The 22,589-nt window shown below is 52.8% G+C and overlaps 1 protein-coding gene across 1 annotated transcript in view; it reads right to left on the bottom strand.

The window, feature by feature from the left end:
• The window catches only part of lpar2a (lysophosphatidic acid receptor 2a), a 101,860-nt gene that overhangs the window by 46,020 nt on the left and 33,251 nt on the right, over nt 1–22,589 (bottom strand). Inside the window, exon 2 of the mRNA XM_078429380.1 lies at nt 10,426–11,177. Coding sequence (XP_078285506.1) covers nt 10,426–11,155 — 730 coding nt within the window. The 5' untranslated portion in view covers nt 11,156–11,177. The remainder of the gene's footprint in view (nt 1–10,425; nt 11,178–22,589) is intronic.

Raw genomic sequence — 22,589 nt, 5'->3', positions numbered from 1 at the left:
CTGCTGTACCTGCATGCTTCCTTTCAGTGACTGTTGCACTAGGACACCCAGATCAGAACTGGTGCATGTTTTGCGTGATTCTGACAGGAATAAGGAGACAACGAGAACACTAACTCTGAAGAAGGGTCTCAACCGAAACGTCATCCATTCCTTCTCTCCAGAGATGCTGCCCGACCCGCTGAGTTACTCCAGGTTTTTGTGTCTATCTTCAGTTTAAACCAGCGTCTGCAGTTCCTTCCTACACATAACTCAGCGCAGGTTCTGCACTCCGCTGTGTTCGATCCCACGTAAAGGGAACATGTGAACAGCCGTTTCCTTCAACATCTTCTGAAGAGAAAATAACAGTGGCAGCTGTACACAGCGGGGGGGGGGTGGGGGGGGGGGAGAGCGGAGTGGAGAGGGGAGGGGGAGGGGAAGTAGAGGAGAGAGTGGGAGGGGAGGGATAGTGTAGTGGAGAGGGGTGGGAGGAGGGAGAGCGGAGGAGAGAGGGGTGGGGGAGGAGGAGAGAGAGCGGAGTGGAAGGGGGAGCGGAGTGGGGGGAGGGGGAGCGGAGAGGAGGGGAGTGGAGGGGAGGGGGAGCGGTGGGGCGAGCGGTGGGGCGAGCGGTGGGGCGAGTGGTGGGGGGAGGGGGCGGGGGAGTGGAAGGGAGAGGGGTGGGGGAGGGGGAGCGGAGTGGGGTGGAGGAGCGGAGTGGGGGGGAGGGGGAGAGGGAGCGGAGTGGGGGGGAGGGAGAGGGGAGAGAGGTGGGGGAGGGAGAGCAGAAGGGAGAGGGGTGGGGGGAGGGGGAGGGATAGCGGAGTGGAGAGGGAGACCGGAGGGGCGAGCGGTGGGGGTGGGGGAGCAGAGGGGAGAGGGGTGGGAGAGGGGGAGGGGGAGCGGAGGGGGCGGGGGGAGGGAGAGAGGTGGGGGGAGGAGAGCATAGTGGGGGGAGGGAGAGGGGTGAGGGGAGGGAGAGCATAGTGGGGGGGAGGAAAGGGGTGGGGGAGGGGAGAGGGGTGGGGGGAGGGAGAGGGGGTGGGGGAGGGAGAGCGGAGGGGAGAGAGGTGGGGGAGGGTGAGTGGAGTGGGGGGGAGGGAGAGCGGAGTGAGGGGGAGGGAAAGGGGAGGGGGAAGGGGTGCGGAGTGGGGGGGGGGGGGAGGGAGAGTGGAGGGGAGAGGGTGGGGGGAGGGGGGTAACATGTCTTTCAAGTGTTGATGCAGCTGGGCTTTAGGATGTGAAGTGGTCATTTGACTCAGCAAACATCCGCAAATAGCAATGAGATAATTGTTCTGCAACCACAGACCGAGATGCCTGGACATAGAATGACACAAACATAGAAAATAGGTGCAGGAGTCGGCCATTCGGCCCTTCGAGCCTGTACGCACCACCATTCAATGTGATCACGGCTGATCATTCTCAATCAGTACCCCGTTCCTGCCTTCTCCCCATACCCCTTGATTCCTTTAGCCCTAGGAGCTAAATCTAACTCTCTCTTGAAAACATCCAGTGAATTGGCCTCCACTGCCTTCTGTGGCGGAGAATCCCACAGATTCACAACTCTCTGGGTGAAAAAGTTTTTCCTCATCTCAGTCCAAAATGGCCGAGCCCTTATTCTTAAACTGTGGCCCCTAGTTCTGGACTCCCCCAACATGGGGAACATGTTTCCAGCAGAGTGGATGTGGAGAGAATGCTTCCACTAATGGGGGCGGCATCGTGGCGCAGCGGTAGAGTTGCTGCCTCATGGCGCCAGAGACCCGGGTTCGATCCTGACTACGGGTGCTGTCTGTGCGGAGTTTGAAGGTTTGTTAGGCTTTGGTAAAAATCGTAAATTGCCCCCTAGTGTGTAGAATAGTGCGAGTGTAGGGGATCGCTGGTCAGCACGGACTCGGCGGGCCGAAAGGCCCGTTTCCGCTCCGTGTCTCTAAAGCGAAAAAACTAAACTGATGGGAGCATCTAAGATCAGAGGTCACGGCATCGGAATTATAGGACGTTCCTTTAGAAAGGAGATGAGGAGGAATTTCTTTAGTCAGAGGGTGGTGAATCTGTGGAATTCATTGCCACAGAAGGCTGTGGAGGCCAAGTCAGTGGATATTCTTTAGGCGGAGATTGACAGATTATTGATTAGTACCGGTGGCAGAGGTTATGGGGAGAAGGCAGGAGCGTAGAGTTGAGAGGGAGAGAGATAGATCAGCCATGATAGAATGGCGGAGTGGACTTGATGGGCCGAATAATTCAGCTCCTATGACATGAACTTATGAATTTTGAAATCGGAGTTGCAGACCAGGGGAATATTGCAAGGGTCCCTGTCACGGTTTATTCCGAGCCACTCCGTAACAGAGGACTCTGTGACTTACGGGATGTTCCCAGAGACATACACCGAGTGCCGCTGGAAGGTCATCAACTGGAAAGATGCTCATTGGTCTGCCCGAGCTATGTTGACCTCCCAGCAGAGTCCCCTGCAACCGCAGGAGATGCAACACCTGCCCCTTTACCCCCCCTCAACTCCATCCAAGGACCCAAACAGTCTTTCCAGGTGAGACAGAGGTTCACCTGCACCTCCTCCAACCTCATCTATTGCATCCGCTGTTCCAGATGTCAACTTCTCTACATCGTCGAGACCAAGCGCAGGCTCGACGATCGTTTCGCTCAACACCTTCGCTCAGTCCGCCTTAACCAACATGATCTTTGCTATTAAGGGCGTGCAGCGTAGGTTTACTAGGTTAATTCCCGGAATGGCGGGACTGTCATATGTTGAAAGACTGGAGCGACTAGGCTTGTATACACTGGAATTTAGAAGGATGAGAGGAGATCTTATCGAAATGGTATAAGATTATTAAGGGGTTGGACACGTTAGAGGCAGGAAACATGTTCCCAATGTTGGGGGAGTCCAGAACAAGAGGCCACAGTTTAAGAATAAGGGGTAGGCCATTTAGAACGGAGATGAGGAAAAACTTTTTCAGTCAAAGAGTTGTGAATCTGTGGAATTCTCTGCCTCAGAAGGCAGTGGAGGCCAATTCTCTGAATGCATTCAAGAGAGAGCTAGATAGAGCTCTTAAGGATAGTGGAGTCAGGGGGTATGGGGAGAAGGCAGGAACGGGGTACTGATTGAGAATGATCAGCCATGATCACATTGAATGGTGGTGCTGGCTCGAAGGGCCGAATGACCTCTTCCTGCACCTATTGTCTATTGTCTATTGATCTCCCGGTGGCTGAGCACTTCAACTCCTCCTCCCACTCCCAGTCTGACCTTTCTGTCCTGGGCCTCCTCCAGTGTCAGAGTGAGGCCCAGCGCAAATTGGAGGAACAGCACCTCATATTTCGCTTGGGCAGCTTGCACCCCAGCGGTATGAACATCGACTTCTCTAACTTCAGATAGTTCCTCTCTATCCCCTCCCCCTTCCCAGTTCTCCCACTGGTCTTCCTGTTTCCTATTACATCCTTTCTTTGTCCTGCCCCCTCCCCTGACATCAGTCTGAAGAAGGGTCTCGACACCAAACGTCACCCGTTCCTTCTCTCTTGAGACGCTGCCTGACCCGCTGAGTTACTCCAGCAATTTGTGATCCCAGCAGAATGAGCTGTCCGTGGGGGAATGTTGCCGACTGGGCCCACTGCAGACTGCAGGAGTACGTGCTGAGGGACGCACTGAAGCTTGGTGCAGCCAACGCCAAGGCTCTGTGAAGGAGGACCACAGTCTAGGATCCTTCCGCTGCTGGACATGGGGGGCAGAGTCCGGTGGGGACACCCCCCAAACAAGGGCAGGGAGATCACCCCAGGCTGGCAAAGTTGCCGGGTATATTGATGGTCTTGTGCACATGACCAAATACAACGCTAATTAATGTATGAATAGCCACTGAGAATGTCGGAAGATTTTTGCACTGTTCTCGTTTTCTATATGTTCTTTATCCTGAATAAGAGTTTACGTTTGGAAGTAAGAAAGTGTCAGGGAAAGTGTAGCTTTGAATCAGATCGCGGGGCCTCAGTCTAAATATCTTCCTGATCACCGCTACCAAAGTGCCTCTCTCTCTGAACATTGTTACTCCACTAAGACCATAGACATAGGAGCAGAATTAGGCCATTCAGCCCATTGCTATTGAGGGCGTGCAGCGTAGGTTTTGCTATTGAGGGCGTGCAGCGTAGGTTCACTAGGTTAATTCCCGGAATGGCGGGACTGTCATATGTTGAAAGACTGGAGCGACTAGGCTTGTATGCACTGGAATTTAGAAGGATGAGAGGGGATCTTATCGAAACGTATAAGATTATTAAGGGGTTGGACACGTTAGATGCAGGAAACATGTTCCCAATGTTGGGGGAGCCCAGAACCAGGGGCCACAGTTTAAGAATAAGGGGTAGGCCATTTAGAACGGAGATGAGGACAAAAACTTTTTCAGTCAGAGAGTTGTAAATCTGTGGAATTCTCTGCCTCAGTAAGGCAGTGGAGGCCAATTCTCTGAATGCATTCAAGAGAGAGCTAGATAGAGCTCTTAAGGATAGCGGAGTCAGGGGGTATGGGGAGAAGGCAGGAACGGGGTACTGATTGAGAATGATCAGCCATGATCACATTGAATGGCGGTGCTGGCTCGAAGGGCCGAATGGCCTCCTCCTGCACCTATTGTCTATTGTCTATTGTCTACTCCCCCATTCAATCATGGCCGATCTATCTTTCCCTCTCAAGCCCAATCTCATTCCCTGACCACTCCAACAATCCAACCATGGCAGCCCGGTGGTGCAGCGGTAGAGTTGCTGCCTCACAGCGCCAGAGACCCGGGTTCCATCCTGACTACGGGTGCTAGAAACGTAGAAACATAGAAAATAGGTGCAGGAGGAGGCCATTCGGCCCTTCGAGCCCGCACCGCCATTCATTGTGATCATGGCTGATCAGCCCCAATCAATAACCCGTGCCTGCCTTCTCCCCATATCCCTTGATTCCACTAGCCCCTAGAGCTCTATCTAACTCTCTCTTAAATCCATCCAGTGATTTGGCCTCCACTGCCCTCTGTGGCAGAGAATTCCACAAATTCACAACAATCTGGGTGAAAAAGTTCTTTCTCACCTCAGTTTTAAATGGCCTCCCCTTTATTCTAAGACTGTGGCCCCTGGTTCTGGACTCCCCCAACATTGGGAACATTTTTCCTGCATCTAGCTTGTCCAGTCCTTTTATAATTTTATACGTTTCTATAAGATCCCCTCTCATCCTTCTAAACTCCAGTGAATACAAGCCCAGTCTTTTCAATTTTTCCTCATATGTCAGTCTTGCCATCCCAGGGATCAATCTCGTGAATCTACGCTGCACTGCCTCAATTACAAGGACGTCCTTCCTCAAATTTGGAGACAAAACTGTACACAATACTCCAGATGTGGTCTTACCAGGGCCCTATACAACTGCCGAAGAACCTCTTTACTCTGTACTGAAATCCTCTTGTTATGAAGGCCAACATGCCATTAGCTTTCTTCACTGCCTGCTGTACCTGCACGCCAACTTTCAGTGATTGGTGTACAAGGACACCAGGTCTCACTGCACCTCCCCCTTACCTAACCTAACTCCATTGAGATAATAATCTGCCTCCTTGTTTTTGCCGCCAAAGTGGTGTCTGGATGGAGTTTGTACGTTCTCCCCGTGACATTTCCTCCCACAGTCCAAAGACATAAAGGTTTGTGGGTTAATTGGCTTTGGTAAAAATTCTAAATGGTCCCTAGTGTGTAGGATAGTGTTAATGTGCGGGGATCGCTGGTCTGTGCGGACTCGGTGGGCCGAAGGGCCTGTTTCCGCGCTGTATCTCTAAATTACACTGAACCAAAACTCCAATATCTCACACCTTGTCCATTGTTTCTCCATTATCTCCACTCCATGACCACTGTTACTCCAATATCTCACTCCCTGACCATTGTTACTCCAATATCTCACTCCCTGACCATTGTTACTCCAACATCTCACTCCCTGACCATTGTTACTCCAATATATCACTCCATGACCATTGTTACTCCAATATCCCACCCCTGACCATTGTTACTCCAATATCTCACTCCCTGACCATTGTTACTGCAATATCTCACTCCCTGACCATTGTTACTCCAATATCTCACTCCCTGACCATTGTTATTCCAATATCTCACTCCCTGACAATTGTTACTCCAATACCTCACTCCCTGACCATTGTTATTCCAATATCTCACTCCCTGACCATTGTTACTCCAATACCTCACTCCCTGACCATTGTTACTCCAATATCTCACTCCCTGACCATTGTTACTCCAATATATCACTCCCTGACCATTGTTACTCCAATATCTCACTCCCTGACCAGTTACTGCAATATCTCACTCCCTGACCATTGTTACTCCAACATCTCACTCCCTGACCATTGTTATTCCAATATCTCACTCCCTGACCATTGTTACTCCAATACCTCACTCCCTGTCCATTGTTTCTCCATTATCTCCACTCCCTGACCATTGTTACTCCAATGTCTCACTCCCTGACCACTGTTACTCCAATGTCCCACTCCCTGACCACTGTTACTCCAATATCTCACTCCATGACCACTGTTACTCCAATATCCCACTCCCTGACCGTTGTTACTGCAATATCTCACCCCTGACCATTGTTACTCCAATATCTCACTCCCTGACCGTTGTTACTCCAATATCTCACCCCTGACCATTGTTACTCCAATATCTTACTCCCTGATCACTGTTACTCCAATATCTCACTCCATGGCCATTGTTACTCCAATATCTCACTTCCTGACCATTGTTACTCCAATATCTCACTCCCTGACCATTGTTACTGCAATACCTCACTCCCTGACCATTGTTACTCCAATATCTCACTCCCTGACCATTGTTATTCCAATATCTCACTCCCTGACAATTGTTACTCCAATACCTCACTCCCTGACCATTGTTACTCCAATATCTCACTCCCTGACCGTTGTTACTCCAATATCTCACCCCTGACCATTGTTACTCCAATATCTTACTCCCTGATCACCGTTACTCCAATATCTCACTCCATGGCCATTGTTACTCCAATATCTCACTTCCTGACCATTGTTACTCCAATATCTCACTCCCTGACCACTGTTACTCCAATATCTCACTCCCTGACCACTGTTACTGCAATACCTCACTCCCTGACCATTGTTACTCCAATATCTCACTCCCTGACCGTTGTTACTGCAATATCTCACCCCTGACCATTGTTACTCCAATATCTTACTCCCTGATCACTGTTACTCCAATATCTCACTCCATGGCCATTGTTACTCCAATATCTCACTCCCTGACCACTGTTACTCCAATGTCTCACTCCCTGACCATTGTTACTCCAACGATGTCTCACTCCCTGACCATTGTTACTCCAATATCTCACTCCCTGACCATTGTTACTCCAATATCTCACTCCCTGACCACTGTTACTCCAATATCTCACTCCCTGACCATTGTTACTCCATTATCTCACTCCCTGACATTGTTACTCCAATACCTCACTCCCTGACCATTGTTACTCAAATATCTCACTCCCTGACTATTGTTACTCCATTATCTCACTCCCTGACATTGTTACTCCCTGACATTGTTACTCCAATATCTCACTCCCTGACATTGTTACTCCAATATCTCACTCCCTGACCATTGTTACTCCAATACCTTACTCCCTGACCATTGTTACTCCAACGATCTCACTCCCTGACCATTGTTACTCCAATACCTCACTCCCTGACCATTGTTACTCCAATATCTCACTCCCTGACTATTGTTACTCCATTATCTCACTCCCTGACTTTAGTTTAGTTTAGAGATACAGCATGAAAACAGGCCCTTTGCCCCACCGACTCTGCGCCGACCAGCCATGGCCTGTACACTAGTTCTATGTTATCCCACTTTCCCATCCTACACAATAGGGGCAATTTACAGAAGCCACTTCACTTACAAACCCGCACATATTTGGAGTGTGGGAGGAAACCGGAGCATCTGGAGAAAGCCCACGCAGGTCACGGGGAGAACGTACAAACTCCGTACAGACAGCGCCCATAGTCAGGATCGAACCTCGGTCTCTGGCGCTGTGAGGCAGCAACTCTACCGCTGTGCCACCCTTCTCTGATGGGTGCAGAGACACCAAACAGCAAGCAGTTACTATAAATACACCATTTGGAGAGGCCGCTAACCCATGTGGAGCTCAGAGAATCACAAAGGGTTCATTAAGTCTTCAGTAGCAACCTCAGCCCATACAAACACCAACCACAACCACTGTTGTATTTTGCTTCATTGAGGTTACGTGGGTAGAGCTAAAAAATAAGTAGTGTGCAGTCGCTATGATGGAGTTGTATTGTGGGACTTGCATTAGATAGCTGGAGATAGAGGAACAGATATGAAGGCAGATTAAGCAACAGGTTTGTCAATGTGTAGGAAGGAACTGCAGATGCTGGATTACACTGAAGGTTAGGGGTTGCCAACTACCTCACTCCCAAATACGGGACAAGGTGACGTCACCGCCCCCAGCCCCACGTGACCTCACCCAGCCAGCGGCCACGTGCTCCCGCTCCAACAATGGCGGCCGCCCGGGCCAGGAGGCGGGTTGCTACGCAGCCTCCGTTAGGCGGCGCCCGGGCCTCCGGGCCTACACTGTCCGGGCCTACACTGTCCAGGCCTACAGCGTCTGGGCCTACAGCGTCCGGGCCTACAGCGTCCGGACCTACACTGTCCGCACCTACACTGTCCGGGCCTACAGCGTCCGGGCCTACAGCGTCCGGGCCTACAGTGTCCGGATCTACACTGTCCGTGCCTACACTGTCCGCACCTACACTGTCCGGGCCTACAGCGTCCGGGCCTACAGTGTCCGGACCTACACTGTCCGGGCCTACACTGTCCGGACCTACACTGTCCGGCCTACAGCGTCCGGGCCTACAGCGCCCCCTGGGCCTAATACGGGACAAGGGCAGTCCCGTACGTGACAAACCAATTTAGCCCAAAATACGTGATGTCCCGGCTAATACGGGACAGTTGGCAACCCTAGTCTCGATCCGAAACGTCATCCATTCCTTCTCTCCAGGGATGCTGCCTGTCCCGCTGAGTTACTGCAGCTTTTTGTGTCTACCATTGGTTGCAACATCTTCCTGGAGCTGAACGTGACGAGCCTGCACTGTAATGTTCAATGTACACACGCGTCTCACCCAGGAACGCAGCAGGTTAAACATCCCACACTTGTTTGGACACATTTAATTCCTCTGCATATCAAGAGATACAAGAAAATGCAAATGCTGGCTTGCAGAACGCAGAGGTAAAAGCAGCGGTAGTCTGTGCGTCTCTCTGTTCTGAGACGCTGCCTGTCCCGCTGAGTAACTCCAGCTTTTAATTTAGAGATACAGCGCGGAAACAGGCCCTTCGGCCCACCGAGTCCGCAATGCCCAGCGATCCCCGCACATTAACACTATCCTACACCCACCAGGGTTTATTTTCTTTTACATTTACCAAGCCAATTAACCGACAAACCTGTACGTCTTTGGAGTGTGGGAGGAGACCGAAGATCTCGGAGAAAACCCACGCAGGTCACGGGGAGAAGGTACAAACTCCGTACAGGCAGCACCCGTGGTTGGGATCGAACCTGGGTCTCTGACGTCGCGTTCGCTGTAAGGCAGCAACTCTGCCGCTGCGCCACCGTGACCGCCCATAGAGAGCTTTGTGTGTAACGGAACTAAATCCCTCCTCAGATATGGGGCCCAAAAATGCTCACACAACACTCCAAATGTGGTCAGATTTATAATGCTGAATAACGTGGCCTTATAAAGCTTCAGAATTACACCGTATTTCCAGGTGAGGCAGAGGTTCACCTGCACCTCCTCCAACCTCATCTACTGTATCCGCTGTTCCAGGTGTCACCTTCTCTACATCGGCGAGACCAAGCGCAGGCTCGGCGATCGTTTCGCTGTACACCTCCGCTCAGTCTGCCTTTAACCCACCTGATCTCCCGGTGGCTCAGCACTTCATCTCCCCCTCCCACTCCCAGCCTGACCTTTCTGTCATGGGCCTCCTCCAGTGTCGGAGTGAGGCCCACCGGAAATTGGAGGAACAGCACCTCATATTTCGCTTGGGCAGATTACACCCCAGCGGTATGAACATTGACTTCTCTAACTTCAGATAGTTCCCTGCTTTCCCTCTCTATCTCCTCCCCCTTCCCAGTTCTCCCACTAGTCTTCCTGTCTCCAACTACATCCTATCTTTGTCCCGCCCCCTCCCTTGACATCAGTCTGAAGAAGGGTCTCGACCCGAAACATCACCCATTCCTTCTCTCCTGAGATGCTGCCTGACCCGCTGAGTTACTCCGGCATTCTGTATGTAGACACAACCCATTCCTTCTCTCCAGAGATGCTGCCTGACCCGCTGAGTTACCCGGGCGTTCTGTGTCTATCTCAGCGTCACACCCTCGGTTCTACAACGGTGGGGACTCACTCAGAATGATGACGACGGTCTTCATGAGGTTCATCATGGTTTCCTTGTGCCTGGATTGCAGGGTGTGCTGGGACATCCTCTGCACCTGGTGCTGCACGTAGTAGAAGATGCGCAGGTAGGCCAGCATCATGACGCAGAAGATGATCAGGTTGGAGATGGCCCAGAAGACCAGGTAGCTGCGACTGTACAGGGGGGCCATGCGGGAGCACGAGTCCAGGTCGCACACGCAGTTCCAGCCCATCTGGGGGATCAGGCCCATGAGGATGGCCGTGACCCAGATGCACACGATGAGGAAGGTCACGCGCTGGTTGCTCATGTTGCTGTGCAGCTGCATCTGGAAGACCGTCTGGTGCCTCTCCACGGCCACCGCCAGCAGGTTGGCCACCGAGGCGGTCAGGCTGGTGTCAATGAGGCCCTGGCGCAGGAACCAGGTGTGGACGGTCAGCTGGGCGGTGCGCGGCCCCGTGTGGAACATCAGGTAGGTGTAGGCCACGCCCGAGAACAGATCCGTGGCGGCCAGGTTGGCCAGAAGGTAGAAGATGGGCTGGTGGAAGCGGCGGTTCAGGACGATGGCCACGATGACAAGCGCGTTGGCCAGGATGACGATCACGCACACCAGAAGCCCCAGGCTGACCACCAGCACGTCCTTGGTCCGCCATTGCTGGCTCAGCTCCTTGCCCACGTGGTTATAGAAGAAGGGGATGGTCATGTTGTTGTAGCAGTGCCCCATCGCTCCGTCCCACACCGTCCACCTGCAAGGAAAGCGCCTTCAATAACAGCAGTCAACAATAAAGTCCGACGTGGGCAGGACCCACGCTGAAGTGAACAAAACCGAGGTGACTGAGGCAAGCAGCGACCGTGACCACAGTGAACACAGAACAATTTCATTCTTCTACCTGGGACATATGACAACAAAAACCACCCAGAGAGTTGTAAATCTGTGGAACTCTCTGCCACAGAGGGCAGTGGAGGCCAATTCACTGGATGAATTTAAAAGAGAGTTCGATAGAGCTCTAGGGGCTAGCGGAATCAAGGGATATGGGGAGAAGGCAGGCACGGGTTACTGATTGTGGATGATCAGCCGTGATCACAATGAATGGCGGTGCTGGCTCGAAGGGCCAAATGGCCTCCTCCTGCATCTATTTTCTATGTTACACAGTGAATTAGAGTCATCGAGTGACACAGCATGGAAACAGGCCCTTCAGCCCAACTTGCCCACACCAACCAACATGTCCCAGCTACACTAGTCCCACTTGCCTGCGCTTGGTCCATATCCCTCCAAACCTGTCCTATCCATGTACCTGTCTAACTGTTTCTTAAACGATGGGATAGTCCCAGCCTCAACTACCTCCTCTGGCAGCTTGTTCCATGCACCCACCACCCTCTGTGTGAAAATGGTACACCTCAGATTCCTATTGCATCTTTTCCCCTTCACCTAAAACCTATGTCCTCTGGTCCTCGATTTTCATAGTCTGGGCAAGAAACTGTCCACCAGATCTAATAGATCGGGAGGAATAGATCGGGTAGACGCACAGAGTCTCTTGCCCAGAGTAGGGGAATCGAGGACCAGAGGACATGGGTTCAAGGTGAAGATGAAAAGATTTGATGGGAATCTGAGGGGTAACTTTTTCCACACTCAAGAGGGTGGTGGGTGTGTGGAACGAGCTGCCAGAGGAGGTAGTTGAGGCTGGGACTATCCCATCGTTTGAGAAACAGTTAAGACAGGTACATGGATAGGACAGGTTTGGAGGGATATGGAGCAAACGCAGGCAGGTGGGACTAGTGTGGCTGGGACATGTTGGCCGGTGTGGGCAAGTTGGGCCGAAGGGCCTGCTTGCACACTCGATGAGCCTATTCCGTTGTTGTGATTGGTTTGCAATAGTCCTCTGTGGTGCTGCAGATTACACTGCAACCTCTGCACTGCGCTGCAACGTTGCATTTCCAGCTGCCTGTACACTGTACACTACTTGCTCTGTGAGGCAGGAGTTTCACTGCACCCTGGAGAATGCGCCAATGGCCTAATCAGGGGGGTGGCTGGGAGTCCTGTTCCAAGAGGTGGATTTATGCAGCAGTGTCGGGGCTGCAGACTGCCTGTTTATTTGCGCGCACCTTGTAAAACTCCTGCCTCTGAGCGCAGGCCTGCCTGCTCTCTCCTTAACTCTCTCTCTCCCTGCGTTTCTGTTTGCACAACACAGGGTGCAGCCGCTCAATAAACAAACCTAACATTCGACAGGCGCTGCAGAAAGCAGCATTGGTTTGTGGAGCTGTGGGCAGGCACTGTGATGGAGAACTGTGGCCTGGATGCTTGGCAGCGAGGTTTATATTCACTGATGCTGTCCCCACTGCTGCTTGTATGCTTTCTCTCCCTCCCCCTCTCTCCCCTCTCTCCCTCCCCTTCTCTCCCCTCCTCCCCTCTCTCCCCTCACTCTCCCCCCCCTCCCCTCCCATCCTTCTCCCTCTCCTTTCCTCTGCCTCTCTTCACCCCCTGCTCTCTCTCTCCTACTCTCTTCCCCTCTCTCCCTCCCCTTCTCTCTCCCCTCCCCCTTCCCTCTCTCCCTTCTCTTCCCTCTGTCCCCTTCTCTCTCCCCCCTCCCCTCCCATCCTTCTCCCTCTCCTTTCCTCTGCCTCTCTCTTCTCCCCCTGCTCTCTCTCTCTCCTACTCTCTTCCCCCCTCTCCCTCCCCTTCTCTCTCCCCTCCCCCTTCCCTCTCTCCCTTCTCTTCCCTCTGTCCCCTTCTCCCTCTCTCTCCCCCTCCCATCCTTCACCCTCACCCTTCTTCCTCCTCTCTCTTCACCCCCTGCTCTCTCTCCTACTCTCTTCCCCCCTCTCCCTCCCCTTCTCTCTCCCCTCCTCCCCCTTCCCTCTCTCCCTTCCCTTCATTCTGGCCGCTCTCTCTCTCCCATCCTTCTCCCTCTCCCTTCCTCCGCCTCTCTCTTCCTCTTCCCTCTCTCACTCACTGCCTTCTCCCTCTCCCCCCTACTCTCTCTCCCTCCCCCTTCTCTCTCTACCTCTATTCTCTTCTCTCCCCTTCTCCGTTCCTCCCCGCCTCTCTATCCCCCCCCAAGCTCTCTCTCTCTCTCTCTCTCTCTCTCTCTCTGCCTTTGCCTGCTCCCCACACTGGTGCTGTGAGCTGTGGCACAGGGCTGGCCGCTGGGGTGGGAGAGTGTGGCCACATGGAGAGAGGGGGGGGAGGGGGTGAGGTGTGTGAAGGGGTTGCCAACTTCCTCACTCCCAAATAAGGGACAAGGTGACGTCACCGCCCCGCGCCCCACGTTACCTCACCCAGCCAGCGGCCACGTGCTCCCAATTCACCAATGGCGGCCGCCCAGGCCGGGAGGCGGGTTGCTACGCAAACTCCATTAGGAGGTCCCCAGGCCTTCAGCGTCCGGATCTACATTGTCCGGGCCTACAGTGTCCAGGCCTACATTGTCCGGATCTATGGTGTCCGGGGCCTACAGTGTCCGGGGCCTGCAGTGTCCAGGCCTACAGTGTCCGGGTCTGCAGTGTCCGGGCCTACAGTGTCCGGGCCTACAGTGTCCGGGGCCTGCAGTGTCCGGGCCTACAGTGTCCGGGCCTACATTGTCCGGGCCTACAGAGTCCGGGCCTACAGCGCCTCCGGGCCTAATACGGGACAAGGGCGGTCCCTTACAGGACAAACCAATTTAGCCCAAAATATGGGATCCCGGCTAATACGGGACAGTTGGCAACCGTAGTCCCTGGGAGGGAACAAAGGGACGGTGGGGGTTGATTAGCTGTAACCAGGCAACTAAATCATCCCGACACCAACTCGAGAGAGATCCTGAGCTCCCATCTACCTCGTTGGGAGTGTGGGAGGAAACCGAAGCACCCGGAGAAAACCCACGCAGGTCACGGGGAGAACGTACAAACTGCGTACAGACAGCACCCGTAGTCAGGATGGAACCCGGGTCTCCGGCGCTGTGAGGCAGCAACTCTACCGCTGCGCCACGTGAATTGGCCTGCCAGAGGAGGTAGTTGAGACTATCACACCATTTAGGAAACAGTTAGACAGGTACATGAATAGGTCAAGTTTGGAGGGATATGGACCAAGTGCGGGTAGGTGGGACTAGTGTAGCTGGGACATGTTGGCCGATGTGGGCAAGTTGGGCCGAAGGGCCTGTTTCCGCACTGTATCACTCGATGACTCCATCTAACAATAAGGTATTTATTCATAAAATGCTGGAGTAACTCAGCGGGTCAGGCAGCATCTCAGGAGAGAAGGAATGGGTGACGTTTCGGGTCGAGACCCTTCTTCAGGTCTATCTTCATTCCTTCTCTCCTGAGATGCTGCGGCATGGTAGCGCAGCGGTAGAGTTGCTGCTTTACAGCGAATGCAGCGCCGGAGACCCAGGTTCGATCCTGACTACGGGTGCTGCACTGTAAGGAGTTTGTATGTTCTCCCCGTGACCTGCGTGGGTTTTCTCCGAGATCTTCGGTTTCCTCCCACACTCCAAAGACGTACAGGTATGTAGGTTAATTGGCTGGGTAAATGTAAAAATTGTCCCTAGTGGGTGTAGGATAATGTTAATGTACTGGGATCACTGGGCGGCACGGACTTGGAGGGCCGAAAAGGCCTGTTTCCGGCTGTATATATATGATATATATGATATGATATGACCTGCTGAGTTACTCCAGCATTTTGTGAATAAATACCTTCGATTTGTACCAGCATCTGCAGTTATTTTCTTACACCATCTAACAATAAGCTCTCCCAACTGCCCTGATTCCTACAGCTTTTTCCAAGGGACATTGTTTCCCACCTCATCTAGAAAGGAGGCGTGAGGATTCCCAAGTACAGGATGTTTAATAAAACAGGAGGAAATGAGTGTGTGGTGACCCTGGATGATAAGGGGGGGGGGAGATTGACAAGTAAAGCTGATGGATTGTAGCAGAACATAGAATCAAAAGAATGCTGTCCGTAAACCTATTCAGAACATCGAAGGTAGACACAAAAACCTGGAGTAACTCAGCGGGACAGGCAGCATCTCTGGAGAGAAGGAATGGGCGGTGTTTTGGGTCGAGACCCTTCTTTAGGCCTCAAAGCTCAACTGATGTTGTATAAATGCACAGAACATTTGCAATAGGGTAGAGGAGTTGGCAGCAGAGAGAGAGAACAACACACGTGTGGTCTGTCCTCAACAGAGGCTTCACCTCCACCCCCTCCTCAACTGGGCCCGTTATGACGTTCAGCTTTTCTTCCGCTGCCTCCGACGCCGGGCCATTTTCTCTGGGAAGTAGTCCTCATCAACCAGTGATGACCCCTTCTCCCATCTCCACCGGTCCCCCTCCTCTTGGACTTCCCCGAACAGCCTTAGAGTGATACAGCGTGGAAACAGGCCCCTCGGCCCAACTTGCCCACACAGACCAACAAGCCCCATCTACACTTAGGGGCGCCAACTATCTCACTCCCAAATACGGGACAAGGTGACGTCACCGCCCAGCGCCCCACCTGACCTCACCCACCCAGCGGCCACGTGCTCCCGCTCCACCAATGGTGGCCGCCCGGGCCGGGAGGCGTGTTGCTAGGCAACCACCATTAGGCGGCACCCGGACCTACACTGTCGGAACTATAGCAGCCCCATGGCTAGTGTCCGGGCCTACAGTGTCCGGGCCTACAGCATCGGGGCCTACAGTGTCGGGGCCTACAGCACCCCTCGGGCCTAATACGGGACAAGGGCGGTCCCGTACGGGACAAAACAATTTAGCCCAAAATACGGGATGTCCCGGCTAATACGGGACAGTTGGCAACCCTATCTACACTAGTCCCACCTGCGTGCGTTTGGCCCACATCCCTCTAAACCTTCCCTATCCACGTACCTGTCTACATGTTTATTAAACGTTCTTCTACCCTCATTAGTCCTCAGCATTCTGAAGAAGGGGTCAGACCCAAAACGTGGCCCATCCATTTTCTCCAGAGATGCTGCCAGACCCGCTGAGTTACTCCAGCACTTTGTGTCTATCTTCGGTGTAAACCAGCATCTGCAGTTCCTTCCTACACAAGTATGGCCGAGTAGGTGTTTCAGAGACGAGCACTCAAGAACACTATTAGGGCGGTCACGGTGGTGCAGCGATAGAGTTGCTGCCTTACAGCGAATGCAGCGCCGGAGACTCAGGTTCGATCCTGACTACGGGCGCTGTCTGTACGGAGTTTGTACGTTCTCCCCGTGACCTGCGTGGGTTTTCTCCGAGATCTTCGGTTTCCTCCCACACTCCAAAGACGTACAGGTATGTAGGTTAATTGGCTGGGCAAATGTAAAAATTGTCCCTAGTGTGTGTAGGATAGTGTTAGTGTGTGGGGATCGCTGGGCGGCGCGGACTCGGTGGGCCGAAGGGCCTGTTTCCGCGCTGTATCTCTAAAGTAAACTATGCTAAACACAGGAGATGTTCAAACAGCAGATTCAGGGACAGTGTCTTCCAAGCTGTTATCAGGCAACTGAACCATCCTCTCACCAACTAGAGAGCAGTCCTGGCCTCCCATCTACCTTATTGGAGACCTTCGGACTATCTTTAATCAGTCTTTACTGGAGTTTACCTTGCACTAAACTTTATCCTTTACCCTGTATCTGTACACTGTGGACAGCTTGATTGTAATCATGTATTGTCTTTCTGTTGACTGGATAGCAGGCAACAAAAATGCTTTTTTCTCGGTACAACTGACAATAAAGAAAGCCAAGCTGAAGGTAAACTAAGACCAGCTCATAACAAGGTTTGTAGGGAAAAAACTGCAGATGCTGGTTAAAATTGAAGGTAGACACCCAATACTGGAGTAACTCAGCGGGACAGGCAGCATCTCTGGAGCGAAGGAATGGGTGACGTTTCGGGTCGAGACCCTTCTTCAGACTGATGTCAGGGGAGGGGGCTAGACAAAGATAGGATGCAGTCGGAAGCAGGAAGACTAGTGGGAGAACTGGGAAGGGTGAGGGGATAGAGAGGGAAAGCAGGGACTATCTGGTTCGTACAAGATTTGTAGGTTAATCGGCTTGGTATAAATGTAAAATTGTCCTTGGTGTGTAGACAATAGACAATAGACAATAGGGGTGCAGGAGGAGGCTATTTGGCCCTTTGAGCCAGCACCGCCATTCAATGTGATCATGGCTGATCATTCTCAATCATTACCCCGTTCCTGCCATCTCCCCATACCCCCTGACTCCGCTATCCTTAAGAGCTCTATCTAGCTCTCTCTTGAATGCATTCAGAGAATTGGCCTCCACTGTCTTATACGTTTCGATAAGATCTCCTCTCATCCGTCTAAATTCCAGTGTATACAAGCCTAGTCGCTCCAGTCTGTAGGATAGTGTTAGTGTGTGGGGATCGCTGGTCGGCGCGGTCTCGGTGGGCCGAAGGGCCTGTTTCCATGCTGTGTCTTTAAACTAAACTAAACCCAACACAGTAGGAATGTATCACAATTAAAAACAGATTCCTTTGCATAAGAGGTGCAATCTGTGGTTGATAAGTGAGGTCAAAGATAACGTTGAGTGAACGATGCAAGGCAGCAGGGCTGGTGGCAGGCCGGAAGGAATGAATACCGGTGAAAATAGAGAATGAGGCCAAGGCGTTTCTAACAGGAAACAAAGAAACAGCAAATCTGTTCAGCTAGGTTTTGCACCTGCAAATAACTCATGGGTACAACTCAAGGATGACAGGAGATCTTATCGAAACGTATAAGATTATTAAGGGGTTGGACACGTTAGAGGCAGGAAACATGTTCCCAATGTTTGGGGACGTCTCAGAACCAGGGGCCACAGTTTAAGAATAAGGGGTAGGCCATTTAGAACTGAGATGAGGAAAAACCTTTTCAGTCAGAGAGTTGTGAATCTGTGGAATTCTCTTCCTCAGAAGGCAGTGGAGGCCAATTCTCTGAATGCATTCAAGAGAGAGCTGGATAGAGCTCTTAAGGATAGCGGAGTCAGGGGGTATGGGGAGAAGGCAGGAACGGGGTTCTGATTGAGAATGATCAGCCATGATCACATTGAATGGCGGTGCTGGCTCGAAAGGCCGAATGGCCTCCTCCTGCACCTATTGTCTATTGTCTACAGCCTTGTTTCACATAATGTAAAAATCCCAATCACAAGAGATCAGGGGCAGCACGATGGCGCAGCGGTAGAGTTGCTGCCTCACAACGCCAGAGACCCAGGATCAATCCTGACCACAGGTACTGTCTGATGTTTTGGGTCAGAACCTCGTTTTGGCAGTCCGATTCGAAACGTCACTTATCCATGTTCTCCAGAGATGCTGCCTGACCCGCTGAGTTACTCCAGCATTCTGTGAAACGTCACCTATCCATGTTCTCCAGAGATGCTGCCTGACCCGCTGAGTTACTCCAGCACTTTGTGTCCTGTTGTGTAAACCGCCATCGGCACTTTTTGTTCTACAATCTCCGGGCGGCACGGTGGCGCGGCGGTAGAGTTGCTGCCTCACAGCGCCGGAGACCCGGGTTCCATCCCGACTACGGGTGCTGTCTGTACGGAGTTTGTACGTTCTCCCCGTGACCTGCGTGGGTTTTCTCATTGGTCAGTTCAATAGTCCCTTATTGTCACTTGCACCCAAAGGTCCAATGACATTTGATTTGCCATACAGTCATCCCAAAAAAACCAACAGGACGCAATATTACATAAAGATTAACCATAAACAGCCATCACAGCGGCGTGTGAGAATCCCTAGCAAAACAGCAAAAACAGAGGCCCACAGCCATCAGTCCAATGTCCGGGCCACACACACGCTCTTCACTAGGGTTGCCAACTTCCTCACTCCCAAATAAGGGACAAAAGTTGACGTCGCCACCCCACGCCCCACGTGACCTCACCCAGCCAGCGGCCACGTGCTCCCGCTCCGCCAAGGGTGGCCGCCCGGACCGGGAGGCGGGTTGCTGCGCAACCTCCGTTAGGCGGCTCCTGGGCCTCTGGGCCTACACTGTCAGAGCCTACAGCGGGCCCCAGGGCTACAGTGTCCGTGACTACACTGTCCGGGCCCACACTGTCCGGGCCTACAGTGTCTGGGCCCACAGTGTCCGGGCGCACACTGTCCGGGCCCACACTGTCCGGGCCTACACTGTCCGTGCCCACACTGTCCGGGCCTACACTGTCCGGGCCTACAGTGTCCGGGCCTACAGTGTCCGGGCCCACACTTTCCGGGCCCACAGTGCCCCCCCGGGCCTAATACGGGACAAAGGCGGTCTCGTACGGGACAAACCAATTTAGCCCAATATACAGGATGTCCCGGCTAATACGGCAACCCTACTCTTCACCGTGATGTGACCAGAGTTTGCACTGACCGCTGTCACTCTCTCTGCAGTCCCTGTCCGCCCGGACAGTCAGAGAGCCGTCCACACTCGCACCAGACTCCAGGACGCCCAGGTTGAAAGTTTACACCACAGTCATCCCGGTTCCACATTATCAGAGACGTCTCTCTCCCCTCCCCCACTCTCCCTGCAGCTGAACAAGCTGCTTGTGCCTTCTTCTCAGTTCTGTCAAAGGTTCGTCCACCTTTAATTTAGAGATACAGCGTGGAAATAGGCCCTTCGGCCCACCAAGTCCACACCGACCAGCGATCCCCGCACACTAACACTATCCTACACACACTAGGGTCAATTTAGAATTATACCAAAGCCAATTAACCTACAAACCCGCACGTCTTTGGAGTGTGGGAGACAAACTGGATCACCCGGAGAAAACCCACGCAGGTCACGGGGAGAACGTGCAAACTCCGTACAGGCAGCATCTCTGGAGAGAAGGAACTGGTGGCGTTTCGGGTCGAGATCCTGCTTCAGACTTTCAACAGACTTTCTTCAGAAGTTGAACAGCTTTTGTTTATTTATGTGCTATCAGGCCAAATCAGATAATGTGGTAACTAGATGTTGCCTGGGTTTCAGCACTTAAGCTACAGAGAGAGGTTGAACAGGTTGGGTCTTTATTCTTTGGAGCGTAGAAGGTTGAGGGGGGACTTGATAGAGGTTTTTAAAATTTTGAGAGGGACGGACAGAGTTGACGTGGGTAGGCTTTTCCCTTTGAGAGTGGGTAAGATTCCAACAAGGGGACATAGCTTCAGAATTGAGGGACAAAAGTTTAGGGGTAACATGAGGGGTAACTTCTTTACTCAGAGGGTGGTGGCTGTATGGAATGGGCTTCCGGTGGAAGTGGTGGAGGCTGGCTCGATTTTATTATTTAAGAGTAAATTGGATAGGTATATGGATAAGAGGGGATTAGAGGGTTATGGTCTGAGTGCAGGTAGATGAGACTAGGTCAGGGAGAGTGGTCGGCGTGGACTGGTAGGGCCGAACGGGCCTGTTTCCGTGCTGTAGTTGTTATATGGTTATATGGTTATATGGTTATTGATGCAGTATGCCTGCTCAACTATAAAATCTCATCATGGTGTGCCTACTTTGAAGAGGTTCTCCCCTCAGAACGAGTGGTCTGCAACGTCCTCTCTCATTGCTCCCCCTCTGTGATTCCTCCTGCTGCCTTTCATTCATCTGTCCTTTGTAGCTTTTCATACCTCTCGTTTCCCTTTCCCCCGACTCTCCAGAGATGCTGCCTGACCCGCTGAGTTACTCCAGCACTTTGTGTCCTGTTGTGTAAACCGCCATCTGCACTTTTTGTTCTACAATCTCCGGGTGGCGCGGCGGTAGAGTTGCTGCCTCACAGCGCCTGAGACCCGGGTTCCATCCCGACTACGGGCGCTGTCTGTACGGAGTTTGTACGTTCTCCCCGTGACCTGCGTGGGTTTTCTCATTGGTCAGTTCAATAGTCCCTTATTGTCACTTGTACCCAAAGGTCCAATGACATTTGATTTGCCATACAGTCATCCCAAAAAAACCAACAGGACGCAATATTACATAAAGATTAACCATAAACAGCCATCACAGCGGCGTGTGAGAATCCCTAGGCACACAGCAAAAACAGAGGCCCACAGCCATCAGTCCAATGTCCGGGGCCACACACACGCTCTTCACTAGGGTTGCCAACTTCCTCACTCCCATATAAGGGACAAAAGTTGACGTCACCGCCCCGCGCCCCACGTGCCCTCACCTAGTCAGCTCCCGCTACACAAATGGTGGCCGCCCGGTCCGGGAGGCGGGTTGCTGCGCAACCTCCATTAGGCGGTGCCTGGGCCTCTGGGCCTACACTGTCAGAGCCTACAGTGGACCCCAAGGCTACAGTGTCCGGGCCCGCACTGTCCAGGCCCAAAGTGTCCGGGCCTACAGTGTCCGGGCCCACAGTGTTCGGGCCCACACTGTCCGGACCCACACTGTCCGGGCCCACAGTGTCCGGGCTTACACTGTCCAGGCCTACACTGTCCGGGCCTACACTGTCCGGGCCTACAGTGTCCGGGCCCACAGTGTCCGGGCTTACACTGTCCAGGCCTACACTGTCCGGGCCTACACTGTCCAGGCCTACACTGTCCGGGCCTACAGTGTCCGGGCCTACACTGTCTGGGGCTACAATGTCCGGGCCTACAGCGCCCCCCCCCCCCCCCCCCCGGGCCTAATACGGGACAAAGGCGGTCCCGTAAGGGACAAACCAAGTTAGCCCAATATACAGGATGTCCCGGCTAATACGGCAACCCTACTCTTCACCGTGATGTGACCAGAGTTTGCACTGACCGCTGTCACTCTCTCTGCAGTCCCTGTCCGCCCGGACAGTCAGAGAGCCGTCCACACTAGCACCAGACTCCAGGACGCCCAGGTTGAAAGTTTACACCACAGTCATCCCGGTTCCACATTATCAGAGACGTCTCTCTCCCCTCCCCCACTCTCCCTGCAGCTGAACGAGCTGCTTGTGCCTTCTTCTCAGTTCTGTCAAAGGTTCGTCCACCTTTAATTTAGAGATACAGCGTGGAAATAGGCCCTTCGGCCCACCAAGTCCACACCGACCAGCGATCCCCGCACACTAACACTATCCTACACACACTAGGGTCAATTTAGAATTATACCAAAGCCAATTAACCTACAAACCCGCACGTCTTTGGAGTGTGGGAGTCAAACCGGAACACCCGGAGAAAACCCACGCAGGTCACGGGGAGAACGTGCAAACTCCGTACAGGCAGCATCTCTGGAGAGAAGGAACTGGTGGCGTTTCGGGTCGAGATCCTGCTTCAGACTTTCAACAGACTTTCTTCAGAAGTTGAACAGCTTTTGTTTATTTATGTGC

The sequence above is a fragment of the Rhinoraja longicauda genome, chromosome 37 (assembly GCF_053455715.1).
Source record: "Rhinoraja longicauda isolate Sanriku21f chromosome 37, sRhiLon1.1, whole genome shotgun sequence".
NCBI classification, from domain to species: domain Eukaryota; kingdom Metazoa; phylum Chordata; class Chondrichthyes; order Rajiformes; family Arhynchobatidae; genus Rhinoraja; species Rhinoraja longicauda.
The sequence above is the reverse complement of the archived record's forward strand: the minus strand, read 5'-3'. Positions and strand labels throughout refer to the sequence as shown.